The sequence below is a fragment of the Abramis brama genome (assembly GCF_963993115.1).
Source record: "Abramis brama genome assembly, chromosome: 12".
Classification (NCBI taxonomy): Eukaryota; Metazoa; Chordata; class Actinopteri; order Cypriniformes; family Leuciscidae; genus Abramis; species Abramis brama.
Genome location: NC_139974.1, coordinates 7,789,890 through 7,810,735, shown reverse-complemented (window position 1 = coordinate 7,810,735; position 20,846 = coordinate 7,789,890). Strand labels below are relative to the sequence as shown.

The 20,846-nt window shown below is 38.2% G+C and overlaps 1 protein-coding gene across 1 annotated transcript in view; it reads right to left on the bottom strand.

Moving 5' to 3' along the window:
* Positions 1-15,754: 15,754 nt before the first annotated feature.
* Positions 15,755-20,846, bottom strand: part of trappc9 (trafficking protein particle complex subunit 9) — a 213,192-nt gene continuing 208,100 nt past the window's right edge. Inside the window, exons 22-23 of the mRNA XM_084130741.1 lie at positions 18,613-18,836; positions 15,755-16,848 (exon numbers count right to left, since the gene is read on the bottom strand). Of these exons, the coding sequence (XP_083986867.1) occupies positions 16,672-16,848; positions 18,613-18,836 (401 nt within the window). The 3' untranslated portion in view covers positions 15,755-16,671. The remainder of the gene's footprint in view (positions 16,849-18,612; positions 18,837-20,846) is intronic.

Here is a 20,846-nt window from a genome sequence, read left to right as displayed (position 1 = left end):
TCTATTCAAGCAGACCTGTTTCTACATTCTATTCTACATTCTATTCAAGCAGACCTGTTTCTACATTCTATTCTACATTCTATTCAAGCAGACCTGTTTCTACTTTCTATTCAAGCAGACCTGTTTCTACTTTCTATTCAAGCAGACATGTTTCTACATTCTATTCTACATTCTATTCAAAAAGACCTGTTTCTACTTTCTATTCAAGCAGACCTGTTTCTACATTCTTTTCTACATTCTATTCAAGCAGACCTGTTTCTACTTTCTATTCAAGCAGACCTGTTTCTACATTCTATTCTACATTCTATTCAAGCAGACCTGTTTCTACTTTCTATTCAAGCAGACCTGTTTCTACATTCTATTCTACATTCTATTCAAGCAGACCTGTTTCTACATTCTTTTCTACATTCTATTCAAGCAGACCAGTTTCTACTTTCTATTCAAGCAGATCTGTTTCTACATTCTATTCAAGCAGACCTGTTTCTACTTTCTATTCAAGCAGACCTGTTTCTACTTTCTATTCAAGCAGACCTGTTTCTACTTTCTATTCAAGCAGACATGTTTCTACATTCTATTCTACATTCTATTCAAGAAGACCTGTTTCTACTTTCTATTCAAGCAGACCTGTTTCTACATTCTATTCTACATTCTATTCAAGCAGACCTGTTTCTACATTCTATTCTACATTCTATTCAAGCAGACCTGTTTCTACATTCTATTCTACATTCTATTCAAGCAGACCTGTTTCTACTTTCTATTCAAGCAGACCTGTTTCTACTTTCTATTCAAGCAGACATGTTTCTACATTCTATTCTACATTCTATTCTACATTCTATTCAAAAAGACCTGTTTCTACTTTCTATTCAAGCAGACCTGTTTCTACATTCTTTTCTACATTCTATTCAAGCAGACCTGTTTCTACTTTCTATTCAAGCAGACCTGTTTCTACATTCTATTCTACATTCTATTCAAGCAGACCTGTTTACATTCTATTCTACATTCTATTCAAGCAGACCTGTTTCTACATTCTATTCTACATTCTATTCAAGCAGACCTGTTTCTACTTTCTATTCAAGCAGACCTGTTTCTACATTCTACATTCTATTCAAGCAGACCTGTTTCTACTTTCTATTCAAGCAGACCTGTTTCTGCATTCTACTCATCAACTTATCCATTTGAATGAACTGAATCACTGAACACTGCTGAAATTCTTCAGACTTCCAGTGGTCTAATATGAGAAGTCTGTTTCATAGAGCGTGTTTGATAAGGTCTCACTTTACCCACCTGTAACAGAAAGGCTTTGTGTGTACAACATCAAAACCAACACTTCATCACGCTAGTTTTCAGAGAAAGTATTAGTACAGGACCAGTACTCTATTGTTACAGCACAGGAGAAACATTTGAGTTACTGTTATGCGACTGAACAAATGTATTTAATTGAGCAGCATTGCTAAGTTACTCCCAAACATGTGATTTCAGATCCATTTCTGACTTTTCTCCCGTTTTTAGCATTGCACTTTCATCAAGCGCAACCTTTTCTCTGTCTAAATGTTGCCTAATCTCATACTGTTCCATCTTTGGTTTTACTTCTTGACCTTTCTTTCTATTCACACCTATGCTGGCACATATAATGAAGGACGAGGCTGCTTCATATGAGAGAGAGAGAGAGAGAGAGAGAGAGAGAGAGAGAGAGAGAGAGAGAGAGAGAGAGAGAGAGATTGAGAGAGAGAGAGAGATTAAGTAAATCTCTGAGCTCAGATGCTGGAAACATGGAAGTTAATTGAACTCGTGGTTCCTTGGAGCTCATTTGCATACAGGAAGGAATGGGTCCAATTCCTCAAGTAAAGCGAGGTTCATTTAAGTCAGAAAAATAAATAAATAATGTCAAAGTGATGTTTTTTTCTTTCGGTTTATGCAGTGGGGCCGAAGGATGGATACACTCTCTCTGTCTTCCAGGAACTGCAAGAACAATGTGTATCAATGTCATTGGATCAAAGAGAAAGAATAAAATGATTTGTAAACACATAATGTGATACGAGTTATGCTAAAGTTATGTGACTTGCTGTCACAGATTAGCACAGAAAATAATTCTGACTTGTCCCTTAGTTTGTACAAATCAAATGCGAATCACATTTTTTAGTAATACCCTTATAACAGAAGTCTATGAGGCAAGACGTTCTGAAGAGTTTTTTTCTGAAGCACATTAATCCTTCCATAAAAATGTGTTATTTGAGCTGTAAAGTATCTCTCCAGTATTTGGTTAAAAAGAGCTTAACTTGTACTGAACTCATAATTTTAACTACAGTGACGTGTTTAAGGTACACTGGCAAATCTGACTGCTTTGCGAACAGTGAGATAAATGTAACAACTATATAATGCAACATTAGACCCAATTCAGCTAACATATTCTCAATTCACTTTCAGGGTTCAGTGGGCAGATCAATATACCAAAACCTCTTTTCAGGTAATATCATAAACTTATTCATGAGCAGGTCTATTTCAAGCAGTTGCACTTCATTTATCTGGATTTGTCTTTATTTACTCTCTGTAGCATTTTGAGGCATATTTACTGTCAACTCATTTTTCCAGTGAAATCTGGCACAAATCAATTTTCATCCACGTAAATGACAAAAAACACTGTTTGCCTCCACTTTTAAATGTGCTTCTAAATCTGAGATGCATCTGATCACATGACAGACATCTAAACACTCATTTCAGATGCATAATTCGGGACCAAATTCATAATTCTTGATATCAGTTTCAGTTCCACAGCAAAAATGATGCTAATTAACACAGCAATGTTTTTAGAAATCAATAAATATGAATAATTAATAAATGATATAAAAAAAGAGCATGTAGCTTTTAAGTATTCACCAATTAAGTATTCCCTTTAAGGACACACTGCTTCAGATTTTTCAAAGAATTATTCATGTAAAAAGTCCGATAAAAAGAACAAAGAAAGTGGTTTTCTCTTTTTCTTGCCGATTAATAAACAACAGCAGGACTTTCAGGCTACTTTTACACTTCAAGACCTAATGAACAGCTCCAATTTTTACTCATTTTTGACATGCATATACAGTGAGGAAAATAAGTATTTGAACACCCTGCTATTTTGCAAGTTCTCCCACTTGGAAATCATGGAGGGGTCTGAAATTGTCATCGTAGGTGCATGTCCACTGTGAGAGACATAATCTAAAAAAAAAATCCAGAAATCACAATATATGATTTTTTAACTATTTATTTGTATGATACAGCTGCAAATAAGTATTTGAACACCTGTCTATCAGCTAGAATTCTGACCCTCAAAGACCTGTTAGTCTGCCTTTAAAATGTCCACCTCCACTCCATTTATTATCCTAAATTAGATGCACCTGTTTGAGGTTGTTAGCTGCATAAAGACACCTGTCCACCACATACTATCAGCAAGAATCCAACTACTAACATGGCCAAGACCAAAGAGCTGTCCAAAGACACTAGAGACAAAATTGTACACCTCCACAAGGCTGGAAAGGGCTACGGGGAAATTGCCAAGCAGCTTGGTGAAAAAAGGTCCACTGTTGGAGCAATCATTAGAAAATGGAAGAAGCTAAACATGACTGTCAATCTCCCTCGGACTGGGGCTCCATGCAAGATCTCACCTCGTGGAGTCTCAATGATCCTAAGAAAGGTGAGAAATCAGCCCAGAACTACACGGGAGGAGCTGGTCAATGACCTGAAAAGAGCTGGGACCACCGTTTCCAAGGTTACTGTTGGTAATACACTAAGACGTCATGGTTTGAAATCATGCATGGCACGGAAGGTTCCCCTGCTTAAACCAGCACATGTCAAGGCCCGTCTTAAGTTTGCCAATGACCATTTGGATGATCCAGAGGAGTCATGGGAGAAAGTCATGTGGTCAGATGAGACCAAAATAGAACTTTTTGGTCATAATTCCACTAAACGTGTTTGGAGGAAGAAGAATGATGAGTACCATCCCAAGAACACCATCCCTACTGTGAAGCATGGGGGTGGTAGCATCATGCTTTGGGGGTGTTTTTCTGCACATGGGACAGGGCGACTGCACTGTATTAAGGAGAGGATGACCGGGGCCATGTATTGCGAGATTTTGGGGAACAACCTCCTTCCCTCAGTTAGAGCATTGAAGATGGGTCGAGGCTGGGTCTTCCAACATGACAATGACCCGAAGCACACAGCCAGGATAACCAAGGAGTGGCTCTGTAAGAAGCATATCAAGGTTCTGGCGTGGCCTAGCCAGTCTCCAGACCTAAACCCAATAGAGCATCTTTGGAGGGAGCTCAAACTCCGTGTTTCTCAGCGACAGCCCAGAAAACTGACTGATCTAGAGAAGATCTGTGTGGAGGAGTGGGCCAAAATCCCTCCTGCAGTGTGTGCAAACCTGGTGAAAAACTACAGGAAACGTTTGACCTCTGTAATTGCAAACAAAGGCTACTGTACCAAATATTAACATTGATTTTCTCAGGTGTTCAAATACTTATTTGCAGCTGTATCATACAAATAAATAGTTAAAAAATCATACATTGTGATTTCTGGATTTTTTTTTTTGATTATGTCTCTCACAGTGGACATGCACCTATGATGACAATTTCAGACCCCTCCATGATTTCTAAGTGGGAGAACTTGCAAAATAGCAGGGTGTTCAAATACTTATTTTCCTCACTGTATATATTCTCTTCACACTGACATTAATACCTAAGGAAAGGCAGGCATTTGCACCAAGAAAATCAAAATTCAAAGTGTTGAGGGTAATGCATTACAAGTAACGGAAGACTTAAGTATCAGATTACTTTTTTCAAGTAACTAGTAAAGTAACACATTACTTTTAAATTTACAACAAAATATCAGTTACTTTTTCAAATAAGTGATGCAAGTTACTTTGTTCTTCCATTTACTGACTGACATTGCTCCTGTCCTCGTGTTGAGAGAAATGGTGAGTAAGTGCAGAGGCGTTGTGTGTGTGCTGTGTGTGATGATGGGTATTGCAGATCTAGACTAAATGTGAGCATGCATTTACTCATCTCACCTGCACAAAACAGATTCAGTATTCCTCAAAATGAATAAAACAGTGTAATGCAAACTTGGAATATTAAACCTGCAAATGAATGATATGTTAAATTACACAAATGTACTTTAATGTCACTTTATTAACCAATGTCTTTGCTGCTGGCCTTGATTATTCAATTCAACCATACTAATAAGTAAATATGACTTTAAATAAACATTTAATTTGTTTTTCATTATTTTGTTTTTATTGCAGAAATAAGAGTTTATTCTCCAATCTTGAGCTGCGCCCTCTACTGTACAGGCGTGGATTTGCATTTCTTTCAGCCTGAGGCTTATTCATTTCACTTTTGGTGTGAAAGGTCCTTTACATTTGCCAAATGAGAACTTTTTTTGTAGTTATTAAAAAACAAACGAGCAAGCCCAGCCCAGGTGAGAAAAAGTAACGCAAAAGTAACATAACGCATTACTTTCCATAAAAAGTGACTAATGCAATTAGTTACTTTTTTAGGGAGCAACGAAATATTGTAATAAAGTAACTTTCCCCAACACTGATCATTCACGCTCAAAGCAGCATTACCGGTAGAGTTGGTATTTTGGTATTACCAAAATATTGGTATTATTGCATTGTTTTTAAATTTTCTTTCTTTAAAGTACAGTTGATATAATTCTACTATTAGGCCGTGAGTACTAAAAGCTCAATTAATAATAGACTATTTAGACAAATTTTCTTTTTAAGACAATTTATAAGACAAACACTTCAGAAGAGGGAGAAACTGGAGTCAATTTGGACAATGCTGCACCTCTCAAGTTCTCATGCATGTAATCATAAATTACATTTATGCATTTGGCAGATACTTTCACCTAAAGCGATATTCTAGATATACATTTAGTCAGTTCACGCATTCTTTGGGAATTGAACCCATGATATTGGCATTGCAAGCGTTAAATAAACAATCAAAGGCGGCGCCTGTATCTGGTGACACAGTCAAGAACGTTCAAGCAGATGAAAATGACAGATGAACACAGACACAATATAACATATCACAGGAGAAGGTGTTCTTGCCTGTGATTTCCTTTCATCTCATAAATTAGCTTCTCATTATCCACTTACCTCTGAGGAGAGAGAGACTAAAAGAATACGTGAACAAAACGCAATACTGCTGTTGCTTTCCACCGCGACACACACACACAAACAAAAGCTTTGAGACTTCACAGGGCCGCTCCTCAGTGTTCACACACAGATCCTGCAGCAGAAGCACACATTCATTTGATTCATCTGGCAGACATGAAGAGAAGTGTGACAGCCCAAGAACTGATCACTAAATTATGCAGATGATCTCCATCCAAAACTGGTGATGGGACCCCTGGGTCCTGCAAAAACAGACAGGGTCCTAAAGACCCCTGTGATCTCGGCCCGACTCCACAGAGAGAACATCAACCTGTCAACCTTCATCATTACCGTCACTAATAGATTAACTGAAAGAATCATGTTGAAATTGAAATGAAAATTTTGAACAACATACAGCTGACTTCTAAACTGAAACACTAAATTTATCCTGCCAAACTGATTTCTGCCACTTATGCTTTCTTATACAGTTATAACACATAAACTATACATCCAGTTCTTTTGAACTTTCTATTCATTGAAGAATTCTGAACAAAATATATCACCGTTTCCACAGAAATATGAGGCAGCACAACTATTCTCAACATTAATAATTATCTGAAATGTTTCTTGAGCATCAAATCATCATATTAGAATGATTTCTGAAGGATCATGTGACTCTGAAGACTGGAGTAATGATGCTGAAAATTCAGCTTTGATCACAGGAATAAATTACGTTACAATATATTCAAATAGAAAGCAGTTATTTTAAATTGTAATAATATCTCACAATATTACTTATTTTACTGGATTTTTGATCAAATAAATGCAGCCTTAAGAGCAGAAGAGACTTCTTACAAAAACATAAAAAATCTTACCGACACCAAATATACAGAAATAAAAGGGGAATGAGTAAATAATAATAATAATAATAATAATTCTAAATTAGTATATTTTTCTTTAATAAAAAATATCTTTAAAATATCCCTAAACATTCTTAAAACAACCAACATTTATACTTAAGAAAAGCCAAATTCCATAAGTTTTCTTTTCTATTGGAGCCTTTTCATTTATATAAATTAAAAATCTTTTGTTTTTATTTGATCAATTATCATTATTGTTATTATTACTAAAAACAATTCAATGCACAAACAAAATAAATGTGGAGTATGGGTCATATTTTAATTTAAATTGCATAATTTTCATGGTTTTTAATAAAAAAAGTGGATGCCAAGTGACCCGTCTATGCTGGAATCCACAAAGTAACAGATGATTTTTTTTCTTTTTTACTGTAAATACAGTCTTTGTCAGGGAAGCATATAAAGCTCCTTGTTAAAAGGTGTTTTATCTATTTATTTTGCTATTCTTTTTTGGGCCACAACCCATGATTTAGCACATCCAGCGAGAGAGAGAGAGAGAGAGAGAGAGAGAGAGAGAGAGAGAGAGAGAGAGAGAGAGAGAGACCTTTGCCTGAGGATGCTGTCTGCTGACTGATAAGACTCGCTCTATTCACAGGTGGTTGTCAAGGAGACGGAGAGAGGCACAGAGAGGACAAACCAGAGGCGCTCGGACCCTCACCGCAAAAAGATCAGGATCAGACACTCCACAGACAAACACATCCCTCTCAGCTCACCCCCTGAGCCTCTCTCCCAAAATTGCACCGCTGCGGGCACACACAAGAGGACGAGCTGAAGGGAGGAAATGCACATTAACACATGTACACTTAACAAATGTCTGTTTTGGAGTGGCTGAATCAGCAAGAATAACTTCATCGGTCTCTGGGTCTTCTTCCATGCGCTGCAAGAGCACTCCAGCAACTGACGGTCAATGGTGAGTGTGTGAAAGTGCACTTAATCTACAGAAGTGCGCACTTACAACAGCTCAGTTCAGCTTTAGGTTGCAGCGGAGCGTGAGAAAGCGCTCTGTTGTCATATTGTATCGCCATTATATAGCTTGAGCATCAGACGGAGCGCACATACTGTAGAAACAAGACAGCTGCAATCGCATGCTCCAAGACTGAACGATTTCTGAAAAAAACTCTTGCCTTTAGAGATATGTATTGTAACTGAAATCACAAATAATAAAGTAAACAAAATATAAATATGTGTTTAAAATAATAGGCTTTTATTCACATATAAACATTGATCAGCAAACAAACAGAAGCTCAACCGAACCTGCTTGAAGCGTGAGACACGAGAATGAACCTCATTGGTTCTTACAGAAGCTCAAACGTGCTGCGTAACATGAGAATGAACCTCATTGGTTCTTGCTGAAGCTCAAACGTGCTGCGTAACGAGAATGAACCTCATTGGTTCTTGCTGAAGCTCAAACGTGCTGCGTAACACGAGAATGAACCTCATTGGTTCTTACAGAAGCTCAAACGTGCTGCGTAACACGAGAATGAACCTCATTGGTTCTTGCTGAAGCTCAAACGTGCTGCGTAACACGAGAATGAACCTCATTGGTTCTTGCTGAAGCTCAAACATGCTGCGTAACACGAGAATGAACCTCATTGGTTCTTACTGAAGCTCAAACGTGCTGCGTAACACGAGAATGAACCTCATTGGTTCTTACTGAAGCTCAAACGTGCTGCGTAACACGAGAATGAACCTCATTGGTTCTTGCTGAAGCTCAAACGTGCTGCGTAACACGAAAATGAACCTCATTGGTTCTTGCTGAAGCTCAAACGTGCTGCGTAACACGAAAATGAACCTCATTGGTTCTTGTTGAAGCTCAAACGTGCTGCGTAACACGAGAATGAACCTCATTGGTTCTTGCTGAAGCTCAAACGTGCTGCGTAACACGAGAATGAACCTCATTGGTTCTTGCTGAAGCTCAAACGTGCTGCGTAACACGAGAATGAACCTCATTGGTTCTTGCTGAAGCTCAAACGTGCTGCGTAACACGAGAATGAACCTCACTGGTTCTTGCTGAAGCTCAAACGTGCTGCGTAACACGAGAATGAACCTCATTGGTTCTTGCTGAAGCTCAAACGTGCTGCGTAACACGAAAATGAACCTCATTGGTTCTTGTTGAAGCTCAAACGTGCTGCGTAACACGAGAATGAACCTCACTGGTTCTTGCTGAAGCTCAAACGTGCTGCGTAACACGAAAATGAACCTCATTGGTTCTTGCTGAAGCTCAAACGTGCTGCGTAACACGAAAATGAACCTCATTGGTTCTTGTTGAAGCTCAAACGTGCTGCGTAACACGAGAATGAACCTCATTGGTTCTTGCTGAAGCTCAAACGTGCTGCGTAACACGAGAATGAACCTCACTGGTTCTTGCTGAAGCTCAAACGTGCTGCGTAACACGAGAATGAACCTCATTGGTTCTTGCTGAAGCTCAAACGTGCTGCGTAACACGAGAATGAACCTCATTGGTTCTTGCTGAAGCTCAAACGTGCTGCGTAACACGAGAATGAACCTCATTGGTTCTTGCAGATGCTCAAACGTGCTGCGTAACACGAGAATGAACCTCATTGGTTCTTACAGAAGCTCAAATGTGCTGCGTAACACAAGAATGAACCTCATTGGTTCTTGTTGAAGCTCAAACGTGCTGCGTAACACGAGAATGAACCTCATTGGTTCTTGCTGAAGCTCAAACGTGCTGAGTAACACGAGAATGAACCTCATTGGTTCTTACAGAAGCTCAAATGTGCTGCGTAACACGAGAATGAACCTCATTGGTTCTTGCTGAAGCTCAAACGTGCTGCGTAACACGAGAATGAACCTCATTGGTTCTTACAGAAGCTCAAACGTGCTGCGTAACACGAGAATGAACCTCATTGGTTCTTACAGAAGCTCAAACGTGCTGCGTAACACGAGAATGAACCTCATTGGTTCTTGCTGAAGCTCAAACGTGCTGCGTAACACGAGAATGAACCTCACTGGTTCTTGCTGAAGCACAAACGTGCTGCGTAACACGTGAATGAACCTCATTGGTTCTTGCTGAAGCTCAAACGTGCTGCGTAACACGAGAATGAACCTCATTGGTTCTCGCACGTAAAGCGAACATCCTTGAGCTTCCATTTACCCCAACTGATGTGTGAATTAATTGTTTATATGTAAATAAAAGACTAAATTAAATCTGTTCATCATATAAAGCGATTGAGTCTCTTCAGAATATTTGGACTAAACTTTTCAATTCATATGGATTAGTTTTATGATCTCGTTATGAACTTTTTGAAGCGTCAAAGTTGCGTAGCTGTTAATGGAGGGACAGAAATCTCTCAGATTTCATCAAAAAGATCTTCATTTGTGTCCTGAAGATGAACGAAAGTCTTACAGGTTTGGAACGACATGAGGGTGAGTAATTAACGGGAGAGGATTTGTGAATGGCAGTGAAGCGACGCTGGTAGGTCACATGATGATGACAACATGGCGAATGTCCGGATTACATCCATAGTTTATAGAACGTACTTTTTAAGCGCTCGTGAAATACGCACTCGTTCAAAATAAGTAGAGTATGTGATTCAGAAGTGACTTATAACTGCATGCTTGCAATGCGAAAATATTCACATCTGTATTTGCATACTTGAATAGAGTTTGCATATGACCTCAAACTGAGTTCAAGGTCGAATGGATGATGTCACAGGCCAGCGGCGGCACCCTGTGATGTGCTGTAGGTTTAACGTCTGTTTGGGAGGAACAGTAAGACAGCATTAGTAGAAGAGTTCATCTCCTTGAGAAGATTAAGTATTCTGCATTTTCACTATTTCGTGAGTGTGTGTGTGTGTGTGTGTGTCTGATGAAGCCACTGAATTTTTCCATCCTGTGGTGACAGCAGATCAAAGTGAACGTCAGGAAACCTGTGCTGAGATAATCTCATTCATGACGGAACATGAAGGAAACACACACACGGACATCAAGGACACACAATTTTCAATTAGCAAACGCGCGCACACATCGTACAAATATTCTGGGTTTGTTTGGTTCATAATTCAGAGATTGTGTGTGTTTAAGCATTTTGGCTCATTAACTCAAGCTAATTGAGATAAATATGAAAAGTTTAAAATGACGTTAAAATGATTAATTTCTCTTTGATCACTGCTGACTGACTTGAGCTGTTAATCTTATCTGAAAGTTTTAAAAAAAGATAAATGTCTGTGAATGGGGGAAAAATATAAAAACTTGCACATTTTGAACTCTACGGGCATCTGAAATTAAATGTCTACAATCAATAATCTTCTTAATTTAGTTTTAATTTTTGTTCCAGTGGTTGCAATATTATTTAAAATGTTGTATTTGATACAATTATACAAGGAAAGACTGCTAAGGACTGCTTTGTTTCTTTTTTCATTTTGCTTTACATCAATTAAAGCTGCAGTCCGTAACTTTTTTGGGTTAAAAATGATCCAAAAAATTTTTTTGAGCAAGTATATAACCAGCAAGGTGTTTAAAACTCTCTGCTTGCCTTAGCTCGATTCAAAACGGTAAGCTTGTAATAATGTTTTTAATTCCAGTGGTACTGGTGGATTTCCGCTGGAAATTCGAGCATGTCTTTGCGTCATTACGTCACATCTGTACACATAAAGAAGAGTCTCGGTTAGTAGCCTATGAGTGTGAGGAAGTTGGAGGTGGAGATTTATAGCCTTTTCTCACAGCACTCGATATAATTAAACTTATCAATTTGATGGCGGATCCAGAAAGGTTAAAACGACAATCACCAGTGACAAATGGAGATTCACCTGTTGTAAAATGCAAAAGACTTTGTTCGGGCTTCAGAGAAAAAAAGAGACTGCAACTGGCCCATGCGAAAACAAGTGTAACGACAATGAGAAGAAATCAACCACAGACTAATTTTCTTCCAGAAAATTAATTCAAACTCTCTACTTCCTGCCGAACAAAACAGAAGATTGGTTCAGAACGTCAAATGATCCTCATCACTCTGGCTATTTAAAAGAGCCTCCCCCAACACTAACTAAATAACTGGTCAATGGCTAGCTTTGTGGCCAACTACGGACTGGTTAAGATAAAGACAGTGTCCTCACAGTCCAGAGCCATAAGTCACCCATCCTGGCGCCACAGAGTCTGCAAAAGACCCTTCTAATGACCAAACCAACGAAAACCCCCAACTAAGAACTTTTATGAGCCCAGCTAAAGGAAGAACTTGTCAATATGAGGGGGTTTTTAAAAGACAAATTGGTTCAGAAATGACACCACAGCATTCCTGACCCCTCCTCCTTAAGACCTCTGAACAGAACAAACAGTGTTCTGTCTCTTCAAACCAGAGAACTGATTCTTACCAATAAACTACATAAAATCATTTAAGAACAATTCTCAATGGACTTACAATCAAACAATCACGCAACTACATAATCCTGTGTGTTTCCACCACTTATATGCATATTCTAATAAGATATGCTTTAATCCCATATAATTCATGTAATTGTTATAATTATTAGGTGTGTGAATGACAGTGTGTACTGTTTCATATCAATGCTATCTTACGAACACAACTAGCAAGATGGCTTGAATGATATCGGTGTAATATGTTTTGATCTTCTTTTAATTAGAAATCATGTCTAAACTGTGGCCTCTGTCCTCTCTGCTTAAAAGTTAGAGAACACACCAACACTCCAGATTTACGATGAGACAAAGCCAGTGTCTAATTGGTCCGCTCTCTTCAGGAGGGGGGACAAACTTTTAGTTAAAACCTTAGACCCAAAAACTAAGCTCTCTCTCTCGCTGCTCTAAAAGCTCTAAGCTCTCTAAGTTCCGGCAGACTAGTACCATGTAACAAACGAGCAGAAATAACCCAAATCAAGATCTGTAGAACATGGGTTAAACAGTTTCATTCAAGCCGTCTTACTACTCTCGTCTAAGTCTTCTTTTCTTTTCTAAGTCTTCCTTTATTTTCCGATTGAAAGTCTCGGTTTTAAGTTAAGTTTTGCTGCAAAGTTTCGTTCCACGATTCGCGGCTGCAACGCACGCTTTCAACTTCAAAGACTCATTCAACCATCAGCAACCGCCAGCCACACGTGACTGGTTCTCGCCCCATCTATCCATGCACAAGGAGACCACAGCCGACGAACGAACCCGGGGGAACCCTCTGTTACGCAACGAAGGGAATTCCCAAAAAGGAACGAGAAGACAAGCAAGTAACCTCCAGACTGAAAGCTAAACTGGTGTATTTATATAACTTTAATAACCTGCCTAAAACGATAGAAGGGTTAAATTAATGTTTGATGGTTCGTTCAGGTCATGTCTAAGTGCATTATGGAATCGTGAGATTTCATCCTTTCACTCTTAAACCCACTCTTTCCTCACTCTCTTCCTTTCTGCAACTCGTATGAATGTGTGTGTGTGTGTGTGCGTGTGTGTGTGTTTGTGTTAGACATTAGCTGTACGTGTTAGTATATAATCAATAAAGTATTGTTTGTATTTGAAAAGAGATTGCTTGTGTATGTGCTTATCAAATTTTATTGTCTTGAACTTCGATCAAAAGTTACCTATGCTTTTACCCTATTTCTTAATTTACTGTTAGGGGGTTATTCTTTCTTGGCCAGGAAGATATTATATTTCCTAGAGTTAATAATTGTTTATGCTTTCTGTTCATTGGATGAACTGATAAATTATCATATTATTGATTCTGTTACAGTAAATAATTGAAAATAATTAAATTATTAATTATTGATCATAATTCGTTATGAATAATAATTAATAATATTTATACGTGGGCGTATAAACGCTACACAAGGATAATATCGGAAGGGATTTTGAAAGGTGGCGTGAACTCCGTGCTTTGAAGGGGTTTAAAACGGACGTAGAGACGGCTTTTTTTCTGCTGGACAGGTAAGACATAAGCACATAAGCGATCGTTAGATTTAATCCGTGCGATTTACTGCAATGCTTTTTTTTTCCTTAGTTGGTCAGAACAAAAGTGGATGTTACTTATTTGTTCAGATGACATTTTCCGGTGAAAATTCTTATCTGTGATTCCGAATGACAGCGTCCACACCGTCGCGGTGACTGACAGCCACACATTCTCCTCAAAACACTGGATTCATCCGCGCTGTGCCGTGCCGAGGCACAACCCACGTAAAGTTGATAATGACGCAAAACACTGCAATTGCAGATTTCGAACAGAAGATGGCGCTTCTAAAAAAAACTACGGACTGCAGCTTTAATTTAATATTTATTTTTTGTTAAATACTAAAAGCAAATAATAGTTTTAAATATAATTGTATTGCCTATTATTTACTGTAAATGAATAATTTATTCACTGCAGGATACTTTGGGTCAGATTTACGAATAGATTTACTAACCTCTTTTGGCGTTAAAAAACTACTGTCAGGATTTACTAAAGACAAGCAGTGAAAAATTAGTGCTGAAAAGACGTGGACAGGGTTATTTTTGCGTCTGACCTTATTGCATATATGCATTTGTAGGAGTTTCCCTTTCAGACGTAAAAGTTATGGGAGGAGAGTATTTAAAGGAATGCAACGCGATTTACTAAGGTTTGCGCTCATCAATTTACTTGTGTTTGACCCAATATGTACCGCCACAAAAAAGCACGTCATTTATGTGTGTGTGTGTGTGTGTGTGTGTGTGCATATATATAGTATACCTGAGTGTTGTACATAAATTACTATACTGTAATATATATAATCTGATATAATAATCTAAACCTTTATTTGAATCATGTGTGAATAAAGCAAAATGACCTGTTCAAGTAATGATTCTGTGATTAAAGACAATTTGTTCCGATGGCTTTTGAAACATCTCAGCAGAGGAATTCCTGAGTGGACGTTTAAAGCTAATTGAATTACAGCATCTGCAATCACTTACGATTATAGCACATAATGTAGAGCATCTCTACTGCCTCTTGCATTATCATCGCTGGACCACACCACAATAAAGGCATTAATAACACATCTCTGGCAATCATCGGTTGCTAAAACGCTCACCTCAGGAAAATCACCTCAGTTTCTGGAATATTATGAGGTGAAATGTGCTTTTGGTTTAACATATTCATATCCTGTTGTGCTCTTCTTAAGTCTGGGTCTTCTGAAGTACTGAACAATTCTTCAAACCACTATTTTGATTATATTTTAGATTTTTTCCATTAACATTTAATCAATGTTTTATCTAATTAGTATAATTGCAATGAAGAGTGAGATCAACATATCAAATCTTTTTGCCGTTTACACTACACCGTTTTAACTAAAAACTGAAAACCCTTCATGCGTTTTGGCCATTCATTGGCGCGACAAGCATTTTGGGGGCCTAAAAACGCAAACTTTTGAAAACGTGTTTCAAAGTGCAAGTTTTTGAAAACGGTACCGTTTTCATCTCCACAAAAATGGTTTTCATACGCATGCGTATTATATGTCCAGTCTATAGGTGCGTAGTGTTTCTTTACAAAGTGTCATCGCCAACTACTGGCCTGGCATGAATAATACAACGTTTTTAGTCATTTTCACGGATCCGTGTGAACGGGAATCGTTTTGATAACTTTGTCGTCTCTACGTGAAAAAAGTGAAGGAAAAATCTTTTCTATGTTTTTAGTACATCGTACCCCTAGATTGATTAAAATCATCAGCTTAATAGCCATCAGATTGATGAGCAAACACATTAAAGAAACCAATTTCATAGTTACATAAACATGAATCAAAGCCGAGGGTCACAAAAAATATTTATGCATCAACCCAAGAAAAACTCCAAAATCCAAATGTCCTTACAGCTGTATAGATTCATACATGAAAATACTGTGACAGACATAACTCATATTTACATGCACTATTAATGTGAACCCCTACAAAACCTGCCGGCAACATTTCAGCTAAAAATCAAAAGAAGGAAATAGTAAATTATGCTTTGCATTAAGAAAAAGAGAAACCTGCTTTACCCATTAAGAGTTTTTGAAATTGTGACAATATTTTTATGACAATTAAGAACATTTCCCCTCCAACTAATTATGTGTATGTATATTTAAAGCATTTTAATTATTCACCATTTATGATTTAGAGTAATACAAACTAATAAATAAAATGCCTGAGCGAAGACATTACAGTAATGAGACTAGACAAAAATGTGCTTAACTGTCATTTGTAAGGCAAAACAAAAGTTGTAAAAATAGGCTTCAACTCAATATAATTTCTTGTTATGCGAGTTGAAATATGAGCTGGAGATGTTTCCTTCAGATTCCTGCATTGAAAACACGACGTTGTTGAGCAATCTAGCACATTTTACATTTCTCTGCAGTCACGATCACTTAAAGAGAACGATTCAGGAACAAACTGTGAGATCTCCTTCGATGTTTTCACTGAGTGGTTAGCTGAAAAGTGTTCTTCATCCAGTCTGCCTGTCTCTAAAGAGCTGAACGAGCATGATGGGTTCAGAACCGTCAAACTTATCGGAAAGTGGAGGATTTGACATGAACTGAAATTGAAATTGAATCTTCAAGCTGTAAAGGCTTTATACACTGGTACTGCACTTGTTCTGTCTAGATCAGCTCAGAGGTGCTTTAGATAACGGCAGATTTCTCCCCTTTTCAGAAGCCTACTGAGTCCGTCAGGTCAGAGGTCAGAGTTCACCAGTTCAGGCGGCTGCTTCGATTGGCTCCTGGGCTTTGATGTGGACGCTGGGCAGGCAGAACCAGGCGGGCGGCAGGTCGCGGCTCGTGCTGTCGTCTTGAAACTTGATGTTCAGATAGAAATCACCGGTGTATAAGAAGAGCAGGGCTCCCACACACACTGAGTTCTCCGTGGGGTCGACCTGAGGATGAGAACACACACCTGCATCACTGCTCACACACACCTGCTGACTTCATCACTGCCAACAGCAGTACCACACACCTCTGTTTCCTACACACTCCTCGTCCTGTGAGGGTCACACAGAAGCAAAGACAGTCTGTCCTTTTTAACTCTTTCCCCGCCAGCGAAAAAAAAAAAAAAAAAAAAAGCCAAAAATTTTGACCATTTTCACAAAAGTTTCATTGCTCCCAGAATATTTTGTGGTATGAATATCTCAACATGCAGTGTATCAAAAGAAAACAGACTCTCTGCCTTTAGACAAAAAAATAAAAACCTGTTTTATTCTAGCTTCAAGCATTCTTTTTTTTTTATCAACACTTGAATGTGGGTAAGTTTTATAAAAAAGCTAAATTTTGAGCAAAAAAATGAGAAAATCTCATTTCTATCAAAGACTAAATCTGGATCATATTCAGAACGATGATCAAAACACAGATGGAGTAGATCGAGTCCATCAACACCCCTAATGCTTCACAGTCCTACAGCTCGTCCTGGGTCAACATTTCACTCAGTAACGTTAGGCAGTTTTGATTTATATGCTGTTTAATGCTGATGCTCACGCTATTTTACATATCCATATAATTACATAAAATATCACTTGTTTCTGCTGCTTCTTCTCCTGTGTTTTGATCAGGAGATTCAGTACTTTTTCAGAAGATGCCTAATAGCGCCCCCTACAGTATAACAGTGAAAACATGGAAAGTCCCATCAATGGCGGGGAAAGAGTTAAAAGAACCAAACTCTGATTTTAAGGGTGTGTTCACACTTGTATTTCGGTTCGCTTCGTTTGTTTGGTCTGGACTAAAAAAAAAAGAAACATTTAGTTCTGATCCGCATAGCGTTCACATTGGCATTTTTTACACCGAACCTAAAGATACAGAACCTAAAGTCATGGGGATACATTCACAACCTTGTTGCTGATAAGTTGGGTCTTGGTCCGCTTCCAAACAAACTCTGGTGCGGTTCGACTGAAATATGAACGCCAGAGTTCGGATGGCAGCGTTCACACTTATTCAAATGAACCGCACTAACAGAGCAATCGCTCCAGGGTTTGTTTTAATTGAACCGAACATGCCAAGTGTGAACACAAAGAACCAAACTCATCTTTAACTGGACAAAAGAGTGAACAGAGTGAAAAGGAAGCCAGTCTGCACTGCATTCATCCTGGTTCTGGTCTCAGAGAAAAAAAGGCTCAGATCACTCAGTCAGTTTGTTATTTTAGTTGGGATTCAGTCTACTTTCCATGCACTTTATGTTTAGTTGGAAACTGGACTAATACTATAATTATAATAAATTATTTATTTCTATTAGTAGTAGTGATGGTGGTAATAGTTGTAGCTTTACTAACAAAGAAATATTAAGATATTGATATCTAAATATTATATATATAAAAATATAAGCTGACTGAATTTACACTTCTCATGATCTTAACAACATTTCTATTGCTTGTAATTATTTTGTACAAACAAACAAATTAATTAAATAAATTATATAATTACATATGTGTAATATTATTAGTATTTCATTATTATTATAAGTAGTATTTTATTCTTAGTATATAATAATATTAATAATCATATATTAATAATGTATTTCTGGTCTTTACATAATTCCCAAACTTTCTGATGACTTTACTATTACTCTTATCTAGAAAATACTACTAATAAAGAACAGATGTGAAAACAGCGTCCTGCGGCGGTGTGTTTTTCTGTGTGTGTCACTGGCTCACCGTGTCGATGTAGAAGGTGTTGGAGCCGATGAAAGTGACGGCATCCTGCAGGTCGTAGTTTTGGACTCCATTCTGATAGTCTTGGAAGGGGACGACAGTCAGAGAGAACGGTCCGACGGCGCTCTTGCTGCGGTTGGTCAGTTTCACCTCTAACGGCACAGCGTCTCCGACCCTGCAGTCGGCCACCACGTCACAGTCACACGGCTTACCGTTAACCACAACATCTGGAGAGAGAGAGAGAGAGAGAGAGAGACAGACAGACAAGTTCAAACCTCAAACTCAAACAACATAATCTTTCATCTAATGCAAACTTTGCCTTCAAAAGGTTCATGAAGCCAACAGATGGAAGTATACACAGAACACTCATTATACACTGTGATTTTTAAAAAAAGCCAATATGAACCTGATCTCTTATTACAGTGAATGAGGTTTAACTGTAACATCTTGAAATGTGCAACATAGTGTAAAAAAACCTGCCAGCATCTAAAAGACAGTGAGCACACAGGTCCTGAAAAACCAATACCATCAAATATGAAACATCTCTTTAATATAAAGTTTGGCTTTTGTGATTACAGTATGATTCAGAAAAATGAAGCATAATTTCAGGAGAAATATATTTCCAATTTTTTGGATGTGAATGAGCACAAGTCGTCCTGAAACTTTCCTAAATGTACAGCACAGCTGTGAAAAGATATGAAATGAAAACTAAAAAAAAGGTAATAACGAGTAGAAATAAACCAATTATATATATATATATATATATATACACACTCACCTAAAGGATTATTAGGAACACCTGTTCAATTTCTCATTAATGCAATTATCTAATCAACCAATCACATGGCAGTTGCTTCAATGCATTTAGGGGTGTGGTCCTGGTCAAGACAATCTCCTGAACTCCAAACTGAATGTCAGAATGGGAAAGAATGGTGATTTAAGCAATTTTGAGCGTGGCATGGTTGTTGGTGCCAGACGGGCCGGTCTGAGTATTTCACAATCTGCTCAGTTACTGGGATTTTCACGCACAACCATTTCTAGGGTTTACAAAGAATGGTGTGAAAAGGGAAAAACATCCAGTATGCGGCAGTCCTGTGGGCGAAAATGCCTTGTTGATGCTAGAGGTCAGAGGAGAATGGGCCGACTGATTCAAGCTGATAGAAGAGCAACTTTGACTGAAATAACCATTTGTTACAACTGAGGTATGCAGCAAAGCATTTGTGAAGCCACAACACGCACAACCTTGAGGCGGATGGGCTACAACAGCAGAAGACCCCACCGGGTACCACTGATCTCCACTACAAATAGGAAAAAGAGGCTACAATTTGCACGAGCTCACCAAAATTGGACAGTTGAAGACTGGAAAAATGTTGTCTGGTCTGATGAGTCTCGATTTCTGTTGAGACATTCAGATGGTAGAGTCAGAATTTGGCGTAAACAGAATGAGAACATGGATCCATCATGCCTTGTTACCACTGTGCAGGCTGGTGGTGGTGGTGTAATGGTGTGGGGGATGTTTTCTTGGCACACTTTAGGCCCCTTAGTGCCAATTGGGCATCGTTTAAATGCCACGGCCTACCTGAGCATTGTTTCTGACCATGTCCATCCCTTTATGACCACCATGTACCCATCCTCTGATGGCTACTTCCAGCAGGATAATGCACCATGTCACAAAGCTCAAATCATTTCAAATTGGTTTCTTGAACATGACAATGAGTTCACTGTACTAAAATGGCCCCCACAGTCACCAGATCTCAACCCAATAGAGCATCTTTGGGATGTGGTGGAACGGGAGCTTCGTGCCCTGGATGTGCATCCCACAAATCTCCATCAACTGCAAGATGCTATCCTATCAATATGGGCCAACATTTCTAAAGAATGCTTTCAGCACCTTGTTGAATCAGTGCCACGTAGAATTAAGGCAGTTCTGAAGGCGAAAGGGGGGTCAAACACAGTATTAGTATGGTGTTCCTAATAATCCTTTAGGTGAGTGTATATATATATATATATATATATATATATATATATATACACTAAAGTTTTTTTTGTGAAAGATATTAATACTTATATTCAGCAATGTGTATTAAATTGAAAGCCATTTACAATGTTAGCAATTATTTCTATTTCCAATGTTCTATTTCTGAAATCACGTTTTCCCCAAAAATATGAAGCAGCACGACTGTTTTCAACATTGATAATAATCAGAAATGTTTCTTGAGCATCAAATCATCATATTA